We start from the raw sequence: 20,952 nt of genomic DNA, 5'->3' as shown, positions 1-20,952 counted from the left end.
TTGAACAGTGGTACTTTCTTGAACAGTGATTTCTGATCTATAAAAGAGGGCAAGATCTGCAGGCCGGTGCTCTCTGCCTGACCGGGACGAGACCCTGCTGCAGCACCTGAACCTGCCTGGAACGCCAGCCTCGCTGTCCGGAGAGGGAAGGGGAGGCTGCCCCGCGACCGCTGCCCGAAGAAGCGGAAAGGGCGGAGGGGCCGCCTGTGCCCGCTTCGCGGGGACCGTGCCCGCTCCCCGGGGACCCTGCCTGCTCCCCGGGGACCCTGCCTGCCCAGCCTAAACCAAACTGGACCAAAGTAGGAGCTTGCCCAGCCTGCGTTTGCCACCTGCCTCAGGACTAGGGCCGTGCTTGCCGCAGCTGCCGCTGCTGGGAGGGGTCGCCCCGGTTACCGGGAAGCCGGCCCCCCCACGGATCTCCTGCCGAGCCTGCCAGCCGCATCCCGGGAACCACGCGCTACGGAAGGAGGGTAAACGCGCGCGCGCGCACGCACACACACACACACACACACACACACACACACACACACACACACACACACACACTCACACTCTAACTTTCCTGCCGGGCTCAACTCCTACCCTTTCACTCCATTGATTTTACACTTCTCCCTCGGAGTGTGCATTTAATAAGACCATAGTACCTTGGAATCCCTTTTCCAATATACACCTAGACAACCTCTCCTGAACCTTGATCCCCTAGTTTGTGTTGACCCTTAATAAACCAATTAATTTGTAAACTAAACATTGGTCTCAGTAACAGTTTGTGTGCGTGGTGAGAGGGTATTCTAATCTACCCTCTAAGATACGGTCCCGCAGTGGCTGTTCCTCTGTGAGAGGTCAGCACCACGTGTGACCCTCGGTCTCATTCACAAACCTCTCCACATTGAGGGGGGAAGTCACGAAAACATCCTGACAGCCAGTAGCCCCCCAATACTGGCCCGCGACAAGCAGTTAATACTTCCAGTCATTCTAAATAACTTCTTGGATGTTCTCACTAACTCATTTCTAGTAGTCATGAGTAAATACCAGTGAACTCCAGAGGGTAACTAAAATGGATGATTATTTTGAAAGTGGGCCTGAATTTATAAGCAAATAATTCTAGTAAGTCTACATTCCTCAGAGGGATTGAACACCAACAAACAAATATAATTTAAAACAAAACAGTACAGAGTTCCCAAAACAAGTATTCAAAATAAGTAATTACAGAAGCAGAGTTAGTTTTAGATAATCTGACTGCAGCTTTGTCTCATTCACTGATAAAACAGAACACATTACCTCATTTCCATCCGCCAGCGTTCTTCCTCTTCTCGCCTTCTCCAGTATTCTTCCTTCTGCATTTGTTTCCTCATCTTCTCTTCTTGAATTTTTCTTGCTCGAATACTGGGCTTTACTTCTACTTGTAAATCTGGGTTTACTTTTTTCTAGTTCAGAAAAATAATGAAATGTTGGTTTGCCTCTTGTAATTTCAAGGATACAGAGTTGTTCTGACATGTTTAACACACGCTACTGGTCTACGATAAAACCAAGGGGAGTAAAATGCAGTTTTAGAACTGCACTGAATGAATAGTTGAAGAAAAAAAAACCCTGTGTCCAGTAAAGGAAAGAAATAGCAATATATTACAAATAGCATTAATTCCCTCTTCAACTATATGAGAACAAAGCAATTTAAGATTAAAATGTTACATGAAATACTAAGTAATTTGCTGTTCATTCTATAGCAGGACAACTACTCTATAGCCCAAAAAAAACCCCCATTTCATCTCAACTACAGTGTGTTTCCTGATGCCCTATTCCTGAAGGGTTCCTCATACAGGGGTATGAGTTACTGAATACATTTTTCTGGCAATTTTTTCTCTTATTTCATCCCGTTTATGATTATGCAGGCCCACTGTATCTCCTGTGACCACAGTAGATTTTTCCTATATAATCTTATAATAATCAAAATGCATAGCATATGTCACAGTATAGGTGTCTCTCCATTCATGACTAAAAGTCTGCAACACTTATTTCTCAAATGTCTCCACAAAGGGTTTATGTGGTTTATCCTGCCAAAAACATTGAGCACTACTATTTTATACTATTGGAAATTAATGGTTAACCACATAAAGCACCTACTTTTGCTTGCATATGTTATACAATATTTTCATGTTGCAATGTTCAAAATGTTTAAAAAGGAAGAAACCCAAACCAAAATGCTGTTTCACACTGCATTACTATTTTAAAGACTATACTCCCTAATAAACATATTTCTCTAGTTTTTTTATATGCTGTTTATTTAGAGTACCTACTTTTGACTAGTCTTTAAATGTAAAAATATGTAATCTGTCAGCTGACATCTGGTGGATCTTCAGACAAGAAGCATGAACATTTCTACTAACCTTATACTGAAGTCTGTGCCGCCTCCCTTTTAAGTGCATCTCCTTGGCATTAGGATCATTAAAACTGCATTCACAAAGTTTGCAGTGAAAGCGGATCACCTTTCCTTCATCATTTCTTACCTGGAAAACAAAGTTATAACACAGTTGGCTTTTTTTAATTTAAAGAAAAACAACAAAGTTGATGTAAAAATTAATCTAATTCAATGACACTGGATGTCTACCCATCTCAAAACATCTTAACAAGTTCACAAAGTAACTGAAAGAAGGTAAACTAGAACTTTAGGTTCTAACAGACACACCATCAATGAACAAAGAACAAAGTTCTTCTATTCCAGAGTACACAGCTTTAAACCTGAGCCTGAACATACTAAGTTGAATAATTACAAACCTACAAATTATGAAAAAATTACATCAGACTTCATCCACATATTTCATGCCATCCAAATGAAGAATGCCCCACTGAGCATAAAAGAAACATGCACAATAAAAAAGTGTAAACATATGTACAAGCCTTTGCAGGTTTGATGCCTTGTCATTCATCTTCAAGGAGAACCGAGGGAACTACAGGCCAGTCATCCTCACCTTGATCCCTGGGAAGATGATGGAGCAGCTAATCCTGGAAACCATTTCCAGGCACATTAAGGACAAGAAAATCATCAACACTAGTCAGCATGGCTTCACCAAGGGGAAGTCATGCTTGATCAACTTGATAAGCTTCTGTGATGAAATGACTGGCCTGGTAGATGAGGGGAAAGCAGTTGATATTGTCTACCTGGACTTCAATAAGGCCTTTGACAGTGTCCCATATCCCATATCCTCACAGACAAGCTGTTGATGTATGGGCCGGATAAACATACAGTGAGGTAGATCGAAAGCTGGTTGAATGAAAAGGCCCAAAGGGTGGTGATCAGTAGAATAAAACCTAGTTGGCGGCTAGTAACTACCAGGGGTAAATACTGGGACCAGTCTTGTTTAACATCTTCATTAATGATCTGGGTGATGGGGCAGAGTGTACCCTCAGCAAGTTTGCTGATGACACAAAACTGGGAGCAGTGGCTGATGTGCCGGAAGGTTGCACTGCCATCCAGAGAGATCTCAACAGGCTGGAGAAATGGGCTGACAGGAACCTCGTGAAGTTCACCAGGGGAAAGCACAAAGTCCAGCACCTGGGGAGGAACAACCCCATGCACCAATATATGCTGGAGGCTGCCCAGCTGAAAAGTAGATTGGCAGAAAAGGACCTGGAGGGGTCCTGGTGAATGCCAAGTTGAACTTGAGCCAACAATGTCCCCCTTGCAGCAAAGGTGGCAAATGGCATCCTGGGCTGCATTAGACAAAGTGTTGCCAGCAGGCCTCTCTAACCCAGCACTGGTGAGGCCACACCTGGAGTCCTGTGTCCACTTCTGGGCTACCCGGTGCAAGAGAGACACAGATGTACTGGAGAGCCTCATGAAAGGTGTGGGAAACTGTTCTTTTCTTCCCCACATAAGTCTAAACAAAATGCCTTTTAAGCCAGCGAAGGCCTCTCCTGATTATCCCCAGCTAACGAACTAAAACAGACTTGCTTCTCAAGGACAACTGAACCCAAAACAACAGATGTGGTACTGGGCAAAAAGGATGGGCAACAAGCCATCCTGTGCCCCTGGCAGTCACCGCCCTAAAGTGGGGCTCATGGACGCTCATTGGCTCTGGACAGTGACACTGACTGGACCGGTGGGTCACGGGGGTATCAAAGGCAGCGAGTGCAGCAGGTGGGCCCTTCCCTCCTCCCTGAGGCTAGTTCGGACGCTTTCTGCGTGGGACACCCGCCTGCTGTGGACACTGGTGCTGGGACCCTGCCTGCCTGCCCCGGGTCCAGCCTGGGCCTCAGCGCCGAGCGTCCCGGCGTCCCGAGCCCTGGGGTCGGGGCCGGAGCCCCCTCCCCGTGTTGCTGCCGGTTGAGGGGAAACCAACGGCCGCTGCACCCGCAGCCGAGCCGCGAGAGGCTGCCCCTCCGACACCACGGACCTGCCGTCCTGCCTTCCGGCCACCGACCAACGCTGGACAAGCCTCCGGACTGTAACATCACCACACACATTCCTTTCCTCATACTCGCACACACAGCGCGACCTCTTAAGGAGGACTGGCGTCGGGTTTCCTTCCCTCCTCCCCTCTTCCCTTTGGTCCTTAATCCTCTCCCTTAAAAGCACCGGACCTTTTGCATTGCCTCCCTAAAGGACACTTTCTCACTATATACATATTTATATCCCTGGTAGCCATTTACATTTGCATTGTCCCTAAACATCATCCCTCGTTTTGTGTTTACCCTTAATAAACCGATTAGTTTGTGGAGTAAACCTTGGCTTTAGAGGCAATTTCTAAGCGTGGTGGGGTGGGGGGTGCTTTCTAACTACCACCCTGAAATACGGTCCCACGGTGGCCGTTCCTCCGTGAGAGGCAGCGCCACATGTGACCCTCGGTCTTATTCACAAACCCCTCCACATCGGGAGGGGCAGTCGCAAAAGCATCCTCACCGCCGGTAGCCCCCCAGTAGCGGCTCACGACAAAAGGCCACAAAGATGATAAAGGGACTGGAGCCTCTCTCCTATAAAGAAAGGCTGAGAGAGCTGGGACTGTTTAGCCTAGAGATGAGAAAGCTCAAGGAGGGTGGATCTTATTAATGTATACAAACACCTGAAGGGAGGGTGCAAGGAGGACAGAGCTAGGCTCTTTTTAGTGATGCCCAGTGACAGGACCAGAAGCAATGGGCACAAAACAAAACATGGGGAGTTCCCTCTGCACATCAGGAAACTTTATTTTATTTTTTACTGTGAGGGTGACTGAGCACTGGCACAGGTTGCCCAGGGAACTTCTGGAGTCTCCCTCCTTGGAGAAATTCAAAAGCTGTCTGGATACAATCCTGGGTAACTTGCTCGAGGTAGCCCTGCTTGAGTGGGATTGGACCCCCAGATGACCTACAGAGGTCCCTTCCAACCTCAGCTATTCTTCAATTCTGTGATTTTGACAGGGAAAATGTTAGTAGTCAGTACTTTTTCAGGCAGATGTAACATCTCAAGCTCAGTTCTTTGTCTTGCATTGTCATTGCGAACATGACAAATAAAATCAATGTTTTGATAATGAAGGAAGTAGTATAGGCATCAAGTTGTCCATCATGTGCAAATGAGTAATGAAGTAGATACAGACCATATATTTGCATTGCTGTTACTGACACTTGAATAAATTTTCACTAAAATAGTTAAAAAAATAATCCACATTTTCATATCAATACCTCCTCCACATAGTCATGACCCACTGGCTGGACATCACTTTGCAAGGCAGCAAGAGTTGTAGGAGTCACTGGTTCAGCTGCTGTGTCTGGTTTTACTTCCTGTGTTTGTACTGTAGTAGCAGTTGTTATTTTAACGCTTTCAGCTGATTTTATTTCTTCCAGTTTATTTTCTGTTGTCTGAAGCTTATTACCACCTACAAATAAAAAAAGTTACATCGCTAAATTTTATAAAATGGGAATATGATTACGCATGATGTGCAAACTGAAGACACTTTGCAAGTATCAATGTTCTGGCCAAAGCATTATCAGTCTTTTAAAATTAGTTAAAACTTAAACATATTTTAAACACAAATAAAGGTATGTTTTTAATTAAGTTTAACAACAAGTTATTTAAACAGTTTTTTATTTTAGTAAGAAAAACTTTTGCTTTATTTAGTCGCAATTTTCATAATAATTTCTATGATTTTTCCAAAGAGGTAAAACTGAATGGGAACAACTCAACAAATATATATTAATCATCTTTCTGTCATACATTTATTTTTTTGTTTGTAAATGGATCAAAAAAAAATACTTCAAAACCTTATGTTTGTACCAACAAAGGTATAATCTCAGTGTTGCACAACTGCTTCCATCTCATAAATATCTGTCACGCATATTTCAAAAGTTTCCACTGTTACAAGGATGTTTCAGTTGCCAAGTTATTAACTGCCAACCTACTGCAGGCTGCCAAATTAGAACCAACTGGACTATAGACCACAATACTCCAATGGCTACTACATTAGAAACTAAAGGTGGGAAGCTTCTTATGAAGGTGAGAGAAGCCTCCAAGAGAGATCAGGTGGAGATAACACCAAAAATTGTGAAGCAAAAGTTTTATACACATTCTTATTTTCACCTATCAATAATTCTTTTAAACACAACAGTTATTCATCCATTAGTACAAATACATTTTTATTTGTTGCAGTAAGATCTTTAAAAATATAGAATAGGTTATGTTGCAAAATAAAGACTGATTTCTGTACTTGCCAACAAAGTTTATTTTCGGTGTAGATATTTTCTTTACAGCTATATTAGCAGCGGTTGAAGATGTTTTATTGTTGGACGCCATATTAAGTGGTATGCTTCCCATGGGAGTAAGTATTTTCACTGCAGAGGATGCAACCGAGGAGTTCACAGTACTGCTGCTAGTTGCTACATTTGAAGCTGAGGCAGTTGGTTTGCAAACAGATGTAGATGTTGAGGAAGTAGCTTGGGCAATCGCATTTGGTTCAGTTGAAGGAATGGGTTTGCCAAGTTTTGTGTGCAACTTTACTACCTATAAGAATAAAGAGAAATTCTTATCATCTCCCTGAGATAACTATAAAAAATGAACTTGTTATAGGTTATGGAAGCTTTAACAGAAACATCAATATCACCAAACAAAGTAATAAAATAAACCAATATAACTAAAAAGTTATTTATTTTTAACAAAAAGTGACCTTGGGGAGCAGAAAGACATTTAAAAGGTCTTGTCATCTGTAACAAGGAAACAGTCAATAGTTATCTCAGATTGCTTATTTCCATTAGAAATTCATAGAATCATAGAATCATAGAATCCTAGGGGTTGGAAGGGACCTCGAAAGATCATCTAGTCCAACCCCCCTGCCAGAGCAGGGTCATCTAGAGCACATCACACAGGAACGCATCCAGGTGGGTTTTGAATGTCTCCAGAGAAGGAGACTCCACAACCTCTCTGGGCAGCCTGTTCCAGTGCTCTGTCACTCTCACAGTAAAAAAATTTTTTCGAATATTCACCTTGAACCTCCTATGCTCCAATTTGATCCCATTACCCCTTGTCCTATCACTGGTCAACACTGAGAAAAGCCTAACTCCATCTCCCTGACACTCACCCCTTACATATTTGTAAACATTGATGAGGTCACCCCTCAGTCTCCTTTTCTCCAAACTAAAGAGACCCAGCTCCCTCAGCCTTTCCTCATAAGGGAGATGATCCACTCCCTTAATCATCTTTGTAGCTCTGCGCTGGACTCTTTCAAGCAGTTCCCTGTCCTTCTTGAACTGAGGGGCCCAGAACTGGACAAAGTACTCCAGATGCGGCCTCACCAATGCACAATAGAGGGGGAGGAGAACCTCTCTTGACCTACTAACCACACCCTTTCTAATGCACCCCAGGATGCCATTGGCCTTCTTAGCCACAAGGGCACATTGCTGGCTCATGGTCATCCTCCTGTCCACCAGGACCCCCAGGTCCCTTTCACCTACACTGCTCTCCAGCAGGTCAGCCCCCAACCTGTACTGGTACATGGGGTTTCTCTTCCCCAAATGCAAAACTCTACACTTGCCCTTGTTGAACTTCATCAGATTTCTCCCCGCCCAAGTCTCCAGCCTGTCCAAGTCCCTCTGAATGGCAGCACAGCCCTCCAGTGTGTCAGCCACTCCTCCCAGCTTTGTGTCATCAGCAAACTTGCTGAGAGTACATTCTATACCCTCATCCAGGACGTTGATGAAGATGTTGAACAACACCGGTCCCAGTACCGACCCCTGAGGGACTCCACTAGTCACAGGCCTCCAACCAGATTCCGCCCCATTGACTACAACTCTCTGCCTCCTTCCTTTCAACCAGTTCTTGATCCACCTCACTACCTGATCACCAAACCCATTCTTGATCAACTTATCTACAATCTACAATCTACAATCTACTTATCTACAAATTCAGACATTTACTCCAAAAGCTGTGTAGACGAGAACAGAAAGCTAATAAACTCACAAGCCAGTAAAACTGAAGGAAACTTGCTCAAACAGTTTCAATGTGACTGTTTTGTTGCCTGGTTGCTTTTTATTCTCCCAACAAAAACTGTAGTACACTGAACTGTTTTGGTTCCAAATAATATTTGTAAATAAGAGTTATTTAATTCAGATTCAACAACCCTGTCTCTTTTGATAACTACATTTTAAGATTATTTATATAGAAAGACTTTCCAGGTTATTTTAATAGGAATTATTTTACTGTTGCCACTTTGTACGGTGTTCTAAAATATAAAGAGCTGTAATAGGTGAATATTATTACTGTATCTGTTACTGACGTTAACCTTTCTAGAGTTATGAGGAAAATCTGTAATATCTAAACACACATTCTACATTGCCAAACCATTTATTATTGCATGGCCAAATTTAAAACACAGATCACAGGGGTTCACAGTGCAGCCTGCGGTATTTATTCCACAATGTCCGCCTAACTGCATCCAGGCAGTAGGGAAAGTGTACTTACCAAAACTCTTTTAAACATACTCATTATAAAGTATACTACAGCACACAGTTCCTTGGTCCCATATGCCAATTTTCTGTGCAATAAATACCAAAAAAATGATGCATTATAATCCCATCCTTTGGCACCGACTCAAGTTACAGTGTCTCAAAGTGCATTGAGAGCATCACAGCACCAGACAAATAAGAAGAATGTCATGAAAGGTCTTGAAAAGAGTTAGGGAGCACGAGCATAATACTGCATGTCCTCACTGATGCTTTTTTCCATCTTACTCTACACTTTCTTCCTGCAATTTACATACTTTCCCCAATACATCATCTTCTCATCGATGCCACAGCAATATTTCCCCCCCTTTCTCCCAACAAGGCCCTTCTAATAGTAAGCTTAAAGATAAACATAGAATGCCAGGTTGAAAGAGACCTTAAGGATCATCCAGTCCAATCTTTCTATGCTGCAACCAAGTGAATGATCTGCTCAGTCTAGTGGTAGAACTGAAAGAGGAGGTGGAGAGATTGAGAAGTATCTGGAAATGTGAAAGAGAGAGAGATTGGTGAAGTCACATCCTGCTGGCCTTGAGGCAAAGGCAGCAAGTGGAGGCTCCACAAGAAGTAGATGATCTCCTGCCCTCTTGTTACCAGGCAGAGGGAGGGGACCTAGGAGACGAGGGTAAATGGAGGCAGGTCCCTGCTCTGGGCAGCAGGTGGGTCCCTTCCTGGCCTCCCCCACCTTCCCAGTTCCCCCTACACAATAGATATGGGGCTCTGGATCTGGAGGACCTGACAAATGAGGATGTTGATAAAGGTCCCTCAGTTGCCCAGGCAAGCAGCCCCATACATTAGGACCCCTCCTATAGAAAATAAGAGGAGGGTAATTGTAATTGGAGAATCCTTCTTGAGGGGAACAGAGGGTCCGGTATGCCAGCCAGACCCATCCCACAGGGCCATTAGGGAATGCAAGACGGAAATAGATGCTTGGAGTCACACCCTGACTCCCAAGATAGAAACCCAGCAGGCAGACAGAGTCCCTGCTGCAGAGAACTCCTTGTCCTGTCTCCGCCAGATTGAATGTGGTGACTTGGAGGACAGGGAGCAATGGCAAGAAGTTTCTGCCCGCCACAAAAAGCGATGCAGGCGTGTCTGCCCAGCAACTACTGCACCTTGCCAGCTGCTGTTGCATAATAGACACAGAGCTCTGCAAGAGGATCAGAACAATAGTGAGGGTGTTCATTCTTCCACACTGGAGGTATTGTCAAGGTCTAGTCGGTCCACCACTGTGGGGAACGGTCCACCTTCTCTCCCCCCACATAATAATAAACAAAATGCCTTTCAAGCCAGCAAAGCAAGAGTGGCGTCTTTTTGCTGATTTAGCCGAGGACGGACTGGAACAGGCCCCTTGCTCTACCAGATATGTCCACAACAAGAAAAGAGCATAAGGGTTATGATAACTGGCAGAAAAATGGACAATAGGTTAAAGACTGCCTCTGACAGAGCACGTACCTGGCCAATGCTAATTGGCTAATTTGAACAGTGGTACTTTATTCAAACAGTGATTCCTGATCTATAAAAAGAGGGCAAGTTCTGCAGGCCTGCGGCTCTCTGCCTGCCCGGGGGGAGACCCTGCTGCAGAATCAGAAGCCACCTTGAACGCCACCACCGCTGCCCGGAGAAGCCGAGAGGGAAGGGGGGGCTGCCCCGCAACCACTGCCCAGAGAAGCTGAGGGGTGGCCACCCGTACCCGCTCTGTGGGGAGCCACCCCCCTCCCCAAGGGACCGCTGCTTGCCGGTTAATTTGTAAACTAAACATTGGCCTCAGTAACAATTTGTGGGTGTGGTGAGGATGGTGTTTCTAGTCTCCACTCTAAGATTTGATCCAGCAGCGATCGATCCTCTGTGAGAGGCGAGCGCCGTGCGTGCTCTCAGTCTGTTTTAAAGACCCCTCCACATTGGGGGGGGGAAGTCGCGGAAGCATCCCGACAGCCGGTAGCCTTTGTGACAGCATCGGCTCACGACAACCCCCCACATCTATACCAGCTCAGTAAAGAATAAAAGATGGGTCATTGTCATGACTCGCTTGTGAAGGGAGCAGAGGACCAGATATGCAGACTTGACCCTCTCCATAGGGAGGTCTGCTGTGTCCCTGGGGCCCAGGTTAATGATGTAAAGTGAGAGCTCCCTTCCCTAGTACAGCCCTCAGATTATTACCCTCTTTTGATTTTTCAGGTAGGCAGTGATGAGGTAGAGAGAAGTCCGAGGGTATCAAAGAAAGATTTCAGGGCCTTGGGATGACTGGTCAAGGGATTGGGAGCACAAGTCGTGTTCTCCTCTATCCCTCCAGTTGTGAGGAATGATGAGTGGGTAAACAAGAAGACCCACGAGATCAATATCTGGCTCCAAACCTGGTGCTGCCAGCGGGACTTTGAGTTTTTTGACCATAGTTTGATTTACAAGACACTGGGCCTGCTTACAACAGATGGAAAAACCCTATCTCACAGAAGGAAAAGGGTATTAGGGCAAGAAATAGCAGGGCTCATGGACAGAGCTTTAAACTAGACTTGAAGGGGATAAAACCAGGCTCACCAGAGATGAACCTAGTGGTGAAGTGCCAAGGATGGGGGTAAAATCAGTAGCCCAGCTCAAATGCATCTACACTAACGCACGTAACAACAAACAGCATGAGCTGAAAGCCATTGTGCACCAGGACAGCTATGACATGGTTGTTCTCATCATGAAAAATCTGCTTCTGGTGTCCAATTGGGATCCCCCCAGAAGTAACTTGCACCCACTACCCCTCATCTTTTCCATGTGACTCCTTGTAAAAAGGGAGTCTCTATCTTCTCGGTAGCCACCCTTTAAGTACTGGAACATGGTAATGAAGTCTCCCCGAAGCCTTCTCAAGGTTGAAAAAACCCAGTTCTCTCAGCCTTTCCTCATACGGCAGGCTTTCCAGTCCTTTGATCATCCTTGTGGGCCTTTCTCCAGACCCTCTCCAGCCTGTCTGCATCTTTTTTGTATAGCAGGGACCAAAACTGAACGCAATACCCCAGGTGTGGTCTGACAAGTGCCAAGTAGAGTGGGATGGTGATTTCTTTATCTTTGCTTGGTGATGCCCTTGTTGATGCTGCCCAGCATCCTGTTGGCTTTCTTTGCAACGGCACACTGTTCACTCATATTGAGTGTGTTGTCTACCAGGACCCCCAGGTCCCTTTCCACAGAGCTGCTCTCCAGCCTGGTGGATCCCAGCCTGTGCTGCACTCCTGGCTTACGTTTTCCCATGTGCAAAACCTTACACTTGTCCACATTGAACTTCATAAGATCCTTGTTAGTCTACTCTTCCAGCCTGTCCAGGTCTTCCTGGAGAGTGGCTCTCCCTTCTGAAGTGTCTACTTCCCCACTCAACTTGGTGTCATCTGCAAACTTCATCAGGGTGCACTTGATCCCATCATCCAGACCACTTATGAAGATATTAAGCAGCATTGGACCCAATATCAATCTCTGGGAGATCCCACTTGTGACCGGTTGCCAGTTTGAAAAAGAACTATTTACCCACCACCCTCTGGGTGCAGCCTGTCAGCCAGTTCCCCACCCACTGCACAGACCACTTCTCTAGACTGCATTGCATGTTTTTTTAGGAGAAGGCTGTGGGGAACCTTATAAAAAAAAGCCTTGGAGAAGTCCAGGTAGATGATGTCCACCACTTGCCCCACATCAATCGAGTGGGTTATTTTATCATAGAAGGCAATTAGTTTTGTCGAGCATGATTTGCCCCTGGTGAATCTATTATGGCTTTTTCCAATCACATGCTTCATTTGACTTGTGACAGTTCCCAGGAGGACTTGTTCCATAACCTTTGCAGGGATTGAAGTAAGGTTGATGGGCCTATAATTAGCTGAGTCCTCCTTTTAACCCTTCTTGTAGATGGTGAAGCCTTCTTCCAGTCTTCTGGGACATCCCCCAATCTCCATGATTTCTCAGAGATTATGGAGAGTGGCCTTGCAATGACATCAGCCAGTTCTCTTAACACCCTCAGGTAGATGGCATCAGAACCCATTGATTTGTATGGATCAAGCTCCTGTAATAATTCACATACCGAATCTTCCTTCACTGATGGTGGGTCAGCGTTTGCATCAACCTGGACTTCTGTTCCCATGGCCTGGGGCCCAACAACACTGGTGAAGACAGAGGTGAAGAAAGTGTTGAGAACCTCTGCCTTTTCAGCATTGTCGGTGACTAGTTCACCTCTCCTGTTTAACAGGAACTAAACATCTTTAAACAAAATAATGCTAATTATATTGTTTCTATGTATTTTCTCCTCTCTAAGATGGGAAAATATTATGGGAGGAAATATACAACTGACTTGTATAATAAGGACAAGAGAAAGTTCTTACTTTCTGATGCTTGGCTCCACGGATATGGGCAGCATAAGCATCTGCTCCTGTACAAGACACATCACAAAGCTCACAGCGCAACTGATTCTGAGTTCCACGAGCAGAAGTGCTGCTGTTATTGGTGTTCTGGGAAGCTTTTAATGCTGCTTCTTTCTTTTTGTGTTTCTGGCCTTCTAAGTGTTCTTTATAAGTCTGTTTAAATAAACAATACACACATAATAAGCTATCTTTGTACTGCTCATTCATCATTCATGTAAATACATTTAATATAGAACATAACAAACCACATGCTTTGTATGAGAAATACTTCCTACACTGAACATTTTTTCCATATGACATGCTCTAAGACATAAGCAGGCCACTTTTAAGACCAAGAAATTTTCTTCACTGCCAGGATTCCACTTTTAGGTAATATGGTCTTTTCTCCTCTACCTTCTCACTTCCTCAATCAAGTACTGGTCAAAAGATATTACCATTGAAAGTTTAATTAAATCAGAAAACTGCATCTCAGTTGCAATTTCCTGCATTGCATTGAATTATTCTTGATTCTGAATTTTCCTCAAACTGCAAGACCACAGTTATTAAATGTACCCAGAGAACGAAAAAAATAAATTCAAAAGGAGGTAGTGCATAAATAAAGCCATACTGAAAATGAAATGCAGAAGTTGAAATTTGTTCCTATACCAAAGCTGGCGATCTATAGAGCAGACAAGGTCGGAAATAATGACAAATTTTTCTAAAAAGCAAGAAGTGTTTTGCTACACACACACAAAAACACTCTGCATGAATGGATAATCTATTTTATACACTTGTACCCCCTGTGAAACTAAACTGGGATTCTAGAATACAATGAAGAAGAAATTTTCAGGCTTACCATTCACAAAGTTTTGAAAAAAAAATATTTACTAAGAATTTTACTATGCTAAAAAAGCAAATAAAATTCAAAGTTTAGAATACTTCTGGAGTCCAAAGCACAGCTGAAGCTTCTCTGTACAAGCTAACAGGATGCATCTTTTTGTCTTCTCATAGAACCTCTTTCTATAATAGTACACATTTTTATTTAACTATTCCTTCAATAAAAGTATAAAATCAGGTCTTGAACAAATATTCTTAAAGGGGTCAATTTTTTAGTTGAAAAAATTATTACTAAAGTGTATAGCAGAATATTACATAATACATGTACCTGTGGTCCAGCACAGCTGATCTTACAAACATCACAGTAGTGGATCTGGGGTGGTTTGGGAGGTTGCTTTGGTTTCAGTTGCTTATTTTGGAATGGTGCCTTTTTAGTAAAGGTGGTCCCTGTCCAAGCAGCCGTTGCAGCAGCTGCAGCAGCTGCTGCTGCCTGTTTCTGTTGCTGCTGCTGCTGCTGGTAATAGGATGATGCAGCTGAATACACTGCAGCTTCATAACCCGAATAAGTGGTACCTCAAAGATCAAAAGAAAAATTACATTACTGTACATCATGTATCAGTTACATAATATGCTAATTCCAAGCACGTTGCATAATAAGTGGGGGGGGGGGGGCGGAGCAGGATATAAATAATTTATTGAGATCTTGGTTAGGCAGTCTGAATTTTTCTTGATGTTTCACAGTAGACAAATACATGGCATACTACTTGTATCAGGAACATATTTGATTTCAGACAAATCTTTGAAGACACAGTTATGTTAGATATATGAAAGCATCCCTAAAGAATGCGAAATTTCCTAGTATGTCTGGTGAGACAGAGTATGATGTAACAAAAATTTTAACAAAAGATTTATCAAAGGCCACTTGAAGTAAGCAGTCTTCCAGAACCAGATTTACTATTAAAGTTCCAAATGAAAAGGACAGATATTATGTAAGGAAGGGGAAAAACCCATGAAGATAAAAGACAGAATGGCTAGTGCTATTACATTCTATTTCAGTGATTTAAATTGTTTTAGTGCAGAGAGGCTGCTTGCCCGCTAAAACCTCTGCAGCACACTCTATCTACACACTCCTTGATTTCTAGTATCAAAGTTAAATAAACCAAGGAAACTGGGTTTTCGTACCTTTCAGCCAGTTTTCCCATAAACTTTCTACATGTACTGGTTCAACTATTTTAATCCTCTGATTGGGCTCTGTTTCAAGGAAGTCTTAAAATCCTTTTTAAACAGAAAACAAAACACAAGTTCAAGGTTGCTATAATATGCCAGTTGATTTCCATCTGGCCATAAAGTTAACAACTTTTCACCTTTAACTACATTTTGGATTTCTAATGTTTGAAGGAAAGTCTCTTTTTAGTACCCATTCTCCTCCCATTTTGGGTCAAGACAACTCAAACTTACAAGATTTATATTGGACTGCTCCTCCCTGTCTCTGCAACTGCTGTTTGATGGCAGCATGCTCCCAATTTCCCTGGGTTATATTTGTGTGGATGTGTTTCCTTATCTTTTCTATCCTCCATCTTCTTTCTCCAAACCTTCCAGTAAGTCACAAAACACCATGCATGTAGCAATGCCAATGCTTTGCATATTCTCACATGTAATAAAATAGGCACATACAAACATCAAACCTCTTTTAAAGATACATCAAAATATTTTGCCATGATTATGATTTAACTGGTTGATACTTCTCAGTATACTATGATGTAATTGAACACAAACTGCTAAGATTCTGAGTACTGCAACAATTGCAAAGACTCCAGCAACATAATATGCAAAATTCTTACCAGAGTAAGTAACCGCTGTTGTACTGTATGTTGCACTTTGAGTATAGGATGGAACAACAGTAGCTGCAGCAGCTACTGGCTGCACAGCAGAGGATACTGGATATATAGAAAATGTAGTTGTTGCTGAACTCGGGGTTGCAGGCTTTATAGCTGTCACTTGTCGTGTTTGCTGGGCTTGGGTATACTGAGTTGCCCCTTGGCTATATCCTGCTTTTGGAGCTAATTAGGATAGAAAATACAGTGTACAAACATGGATATATTTTAGTTGAATGAAATGCAAACCATATTAAGTGATACTTAATTATATGCTGGGGAATAAACACATACATGGTTTTTGGTTTAGTTTGGTTGTTTTCTGCTTTTTTAATTTATTTTTTTCTTTTTACAGTAATGGTTACATACCACCTACCATATATCACACAACTGTTTAATCATGTCGCAGCTCACACTAGTAACCCTCAGATTTATTTATGCATTTTAACTGTGCTGCTCGTTCAATAGTTATACTAGAGTACACTAAACCAAAGTACATCTAAACTTTCCTATTATTCCTAAGTAAAAAAGTAAATAGGATTTACGCTTTATAGCATTCATGATACCAATAATTAAAGAACTACAGACATTAAGCAACTAAAGAAAAAAGTCTTCCTAACCAAGTTATCATCTGAACCCACCACTGACGTTTTGAACCTACTTCAGCAAAAAAGTTTACCTATAAGTACATTTTGAGTGTATTTAATAACAATCCAAACCTCAAAGGTATTTACTTATGTCACAATAATGTTCAAGTTCTAGGTGCAGCAAATTTTTCTACATGTTAACAGGGATTCCATGTCAAAACAAAACAAAAAATCTGGATGATGTGAAATATTCAGACACATTTTAAGGTATTAAATTACTACACAGACTGTGTATAATGAGAGGAGTTTGAATCATGTCACCCACCTGTCTGGTAGTATGATTCAGCTACTGAAGGTTGAGGCTGGGCAGCAGCAGCCACAGCCGTCACTGTTGGTTGTTGATAGTATTGTTTGCTGTCATAAGCTACAGCTGGGGCAGTAGATCGAACATAAGAATAGGAATCCTAAAAATTCAAAAAAGAAAAACCAGCAAATTAATCCTTAAGTATATATCTGGAGTAATAAAAATCATTAGCAGAGTCAAATAATTTTGTTCTATTCTACTAAAGTAGATTTTAAAAAATACTCACAGATACAGTATATACTAATATATGCATTAAAGAAATTAAATTCTTTTTCAGATACTTCATGCCTGAAGACAATACTAATGGTCTTTTTCAGATCTAATATAGGAATTAACTTCATGCTATTAAATCACTTTCTCTTTCAACAGATTTTTATTACCAAAAAGCAACTATTCTCACTAGTTTTCATAATGACTGTACCAGATTACATTCCTGTAAAATATGAAGGAAGAAAACACCACAGATCTCCACAAACCCCAATAAATTCACACGTTTATAAACATGACCCTTTATTGACTTTAAAACAATACTTTTATTGGTTATATTTTTTAGAGTATGAAAGTGATACTTTTAAAGCCCTCTTTACTTTTTGATGTATCAACTATTCAATTGGGGAACTGTATCTAGTTTATAAGGGTAAGGCAAGTAGCCCATTCGACATCTCCCAAACTCAGGAGATGGTTAGTAAGTTTATAAGGGGAGGGCTTGGAAGACACTATATGCATGTACAGATATTCTCACATCCTCACCATATTTATAGTAAAACATAATTAGTTGATCAACTAAGGGGTAAGCAAGACATGAAATACATTCACTGAAATGTACTAATGTATTAAATTTCTTTTAATTCAAATAAATATAACAGTAACATCTCTTACATTCAACTTGTGTAAAGTAGAATTATTTTTCTTTAGTTTAGGGGACTCTTTTTTCTCTGAATGCATCTAATAACTGACTAGCTTAATGACCTCATAATTATGAGGAAACATGCTACTGGAAAGACTCCTATATTTCAAGTCATTACCATATATAACAAAATATAAAAGCCATACAAAGGAATTTATAACATACAGCAACAGTATAGCCCTTTTAAACAAACAAAAATACTAATTAGAACCTAGATAATGCCTTGATAAGTTTATGACTAAAAAGTTAAAGGGTTGTAACGAGACGTACTATGTCAATGTCCTCTGTCTCATAGTAAATGCACATTTTAACTATGAGCTACACTGTAGAGTTTGATAAATCTTGTGCATAAGTACACCAGCCTAGAAATACCCACTGAAGACTAACATGCTAATGTAGCAAAAAAGCTGATAAAAATACAAATAAAGCTTACATTTTCAATGGGAAACTACCTGGCCGTGTAAAAAACCCTAATCTTTCTGCATCTAAGCTGTCTGATTGAAAACAATGGTCTAGGGTTACTGATGTGTATATACACTTGCATTGTGTAAATCTAGATAGACAGGAAAAACTGCAACTTCTCACTCTTTCTTAAAAACAGAACAGTAGTAAACACTTATGTTAGATAAGGCCCAAGATAACCTCTACAGACTGAAATCTTCCAACTGCAAAACTGATGCAGCACTCTCAATTTGTACTGTTAAATTTCTTTATTCCTGAAGTGAAGAGGAATACAAGTCACTGAATAGGATATTTCATACGACATTTAAACCAGCATAAGAATGGGAAGTTATCTGAGGTACCATCACATCTCTCCTTGCAGCCCTACATGATCCCACCTCCATCTCTTGCACTGGCATCACAACTGCAGAACCAAGGAAATTCTGCAGAAGCCTGTCAATCCCATGGAAAGCTACTACTCCTTTTTTGGTTGGTTAGTTTTCTGTGGGATCCTTATCCTGAACTGATCCACCCAAATGCTGAAAACTGCTAGATTCAACACAAGGAAGCATCAGCAAAAGTCAGGGCAAGATGAAAATGGACAACAGTTCCCTTTTGTAGACGCCTGCAGCCACACAAGGAAAGGCAGTGGTCTCACAAAGGGTATGCAAAAGGTAGTTCTTCTAGGGTAACCTATCTTCTTACATTTATTACTAGAGCTCCTGTGGCACCCAGGAGTCTGACAAGAAAAATATTTCTATCTCCCACTGAAAAAAATTTTTGGATCAGTTTTTTCATCTAAATCAGTTCCATGATCCAATTTACCACATGCCACTTGAACATTTAGGCTAGCCAAGACAAGTATTTCAGCAGTAGTTCACAAAATCATTAGGGAGATGTCAATTCCTTGCTTATTGTGTGAATGTGTAAATCTTAGCTCCTGCAGTACTACTGCTGATAATCTATATACGCCACATGAGACTGCAGTCATATCAATTTTCTATCGGTTTTAGCTACCAAGCAGTTTGAGTTGCATTCAAACTGTGATTCATGTAAGAAAAAATATAAATATCATTGCATTATCTTATACAAACAGGTCTCCTCCTTTTAACACATCATTTAAAAAAAAATAATGACTTGTATGATTTTTAACACACCTGGTAATTCTGTGTAGTGACAGGAGGGGGTGGTGGTGGAGCTTCTTGTTGCCTCTGTGTATAACCATAATCTGTAGCTGTGTGCGCTGTAGGATAGCCTCCATAAGCAGCAGCTGTTGCAGCAGCTGCAACAGCTACTGGAGCAGGCCTGGCTACTGCAACTGTAGCTGCTGCTGGAGCATAGGCCGCAGTAACAGTGTGCGCAGCGACTGGTGCCTGGTGGACGGTATAGCTAGCAACTGTAGTTGGATGGGAATAGGCTACACCCGAAGCTGGCTGCTGGCTAGATTGGAAAAAGACAGCAAATAAATAATTAGATTAATTCAACATACTAAGCTAATGCCTAAACATTTCAAAATTCCAGTTTTGATTAATACTTGTCTGTTCTACAAACAGTCGTGAATCTATGCATACACTTTAATGGTTTTTAATCTCTCTTCCACCCACATTAAAAAGGCTGTATCATTTTGAAGTTTCTGTGGATGCAGATATATCATGCATGACTTTCTTTGCAAGGGGAAGGTGGAGGTGGTGGTTGCGTTCCACTGCTTCAAAAGAACCCAAGTCTTTAATTCAAAATAATACAGAAGTCTGTTGCGCTAAGGGTTAAAGTAATTTGGCAGAAAACAAACCCCTTATGTTCCAGCTTGTCCTCAGATATCAGAAGAGCTGGGGCGGGCTGGGCTTAGATTCTGATTGATGCCAAATTTGGTGTTAATAGCCTGGTTGTGCCCAATACCTCTATTGGACCATCGTGATTACAGATGCACTAACGCTACAACGTCCATCTGTTCACATTCTGTGAACTCTCATGGCCACACTCAGGAATTTGGTTGCGTTCAAGAACTGTCTCAGCCAGATTAATGAGCAGTGTAATTCATTAAAGCAACAGATGAACAAATTCTTTTAGATTGCCAGTGATAAATTCACTGTCTGCAAAGCAGGTGCAAATTTATTAATATGGTCAGGTTACACATGCATGGAATTAAAACGATTCTATAGAGATTCCCGAGTTTCCCAAGGATGCACTTGAGATAGCAGTGTTCAAATCTTACCCAAAGGCATCCCTATGGGGGGAAAGAGAGGCTCAGCCCATCGACTGGTCCCAAGGTCAGGGGGAATGGGGTCGTCCCTGCAATAGTATCTTCCCTGACATCTGCCCCCCTCTCAGACTATTTTATACTATTTTACTTTACAGGTGGAGCTTGAGCGACTCTAGTCATACATACCTTTATCGTGATTGGTCCAAAATTCTCTCACTTCATGTTAAAAGGTATAGACTAGAGAAAATCCAGTGTGCAAACTCAGTGAGGGGTGGTCACGCCTTGGGAGGCAGGTAACTTTTGGGATGCAGCTGTGTTTTGGTATTATAATGCGATTATAATGAACAAAGTTCGCTCTGAGGACAGCATTTCATCAAAAGTTGACAGACTGTTGGCCCAGGGTATCAAATGTGCAGCTTATCAGTT

General features: G+C 42.0%; 1 protein-coding gene across 4 annotated transcripts in view; it reads right to left on the bottom strand.

The window, feature by feature from the left end:
* LOC127395159 (zinc finger RNA-binding protein-like) overlaps window positions 1–20,952 on the bottom strand; it is a 64,963-nt gene that overhangs the window by 21,068 nt on the left and 22,943 nt on the right. For all 4 annotated transcript variants that reach the window (XM_051641643.1, XM_051641645.1, XM_051641646.1 and 1 more), the window contains exons 3-11: window positions 19,484–19,766; window positions 16,940–17,078; window positions 15,995–16,213; window positions 14,482–14,726; window positions 13,299–13,490; window positions 6,676–6,964; window positions 5,650–5,843; window positions 2,382–2,501; window positions 1,279–1,424 (exon numbers count right to left, since the gene is read on the bottom strand). In XM_051641643.1, the coding sequence (XP_051497603.1) occupies window positions 1,279–1,424; window positions 2,382–2,501; window positions 5,650–5,843; window positions 6,676–6,964; window positions 13,299–13,490; window positions 14,482–14,726; window positions 15,995–16,213; window positions 16,940–17,078; window positions 19,484–19,766 (1,827 nt within the window). The remainder of the gene's footprint in view (window positions 1–1,278; window positions 1,425–2,381; window positions 2,502–5,649; window positions 5,844–6,675; window positions 6,965–13,298; window positions 13,491–14,481; window positions 14,727–15,994; window positions 16,214–16,939; window positions 17,079–19,483; window positions 19,767–20,952) is intronic.

Source organism: Apus apus, chromosome W, assembly GCF_020740795.1.
Source record: "Apus apus isolate bApuApu2 chromosome W, bApuApu2.pri.cur, whole genome shotgun sequence".
NCBI lineage: Eukaryota > Metazoa > Chordata > Aves > Apodiformes > Apodidae > Apus > Apus apus.
This window is presented reverse-complemented; position numbering and strand designations above follow the sequence as displayed.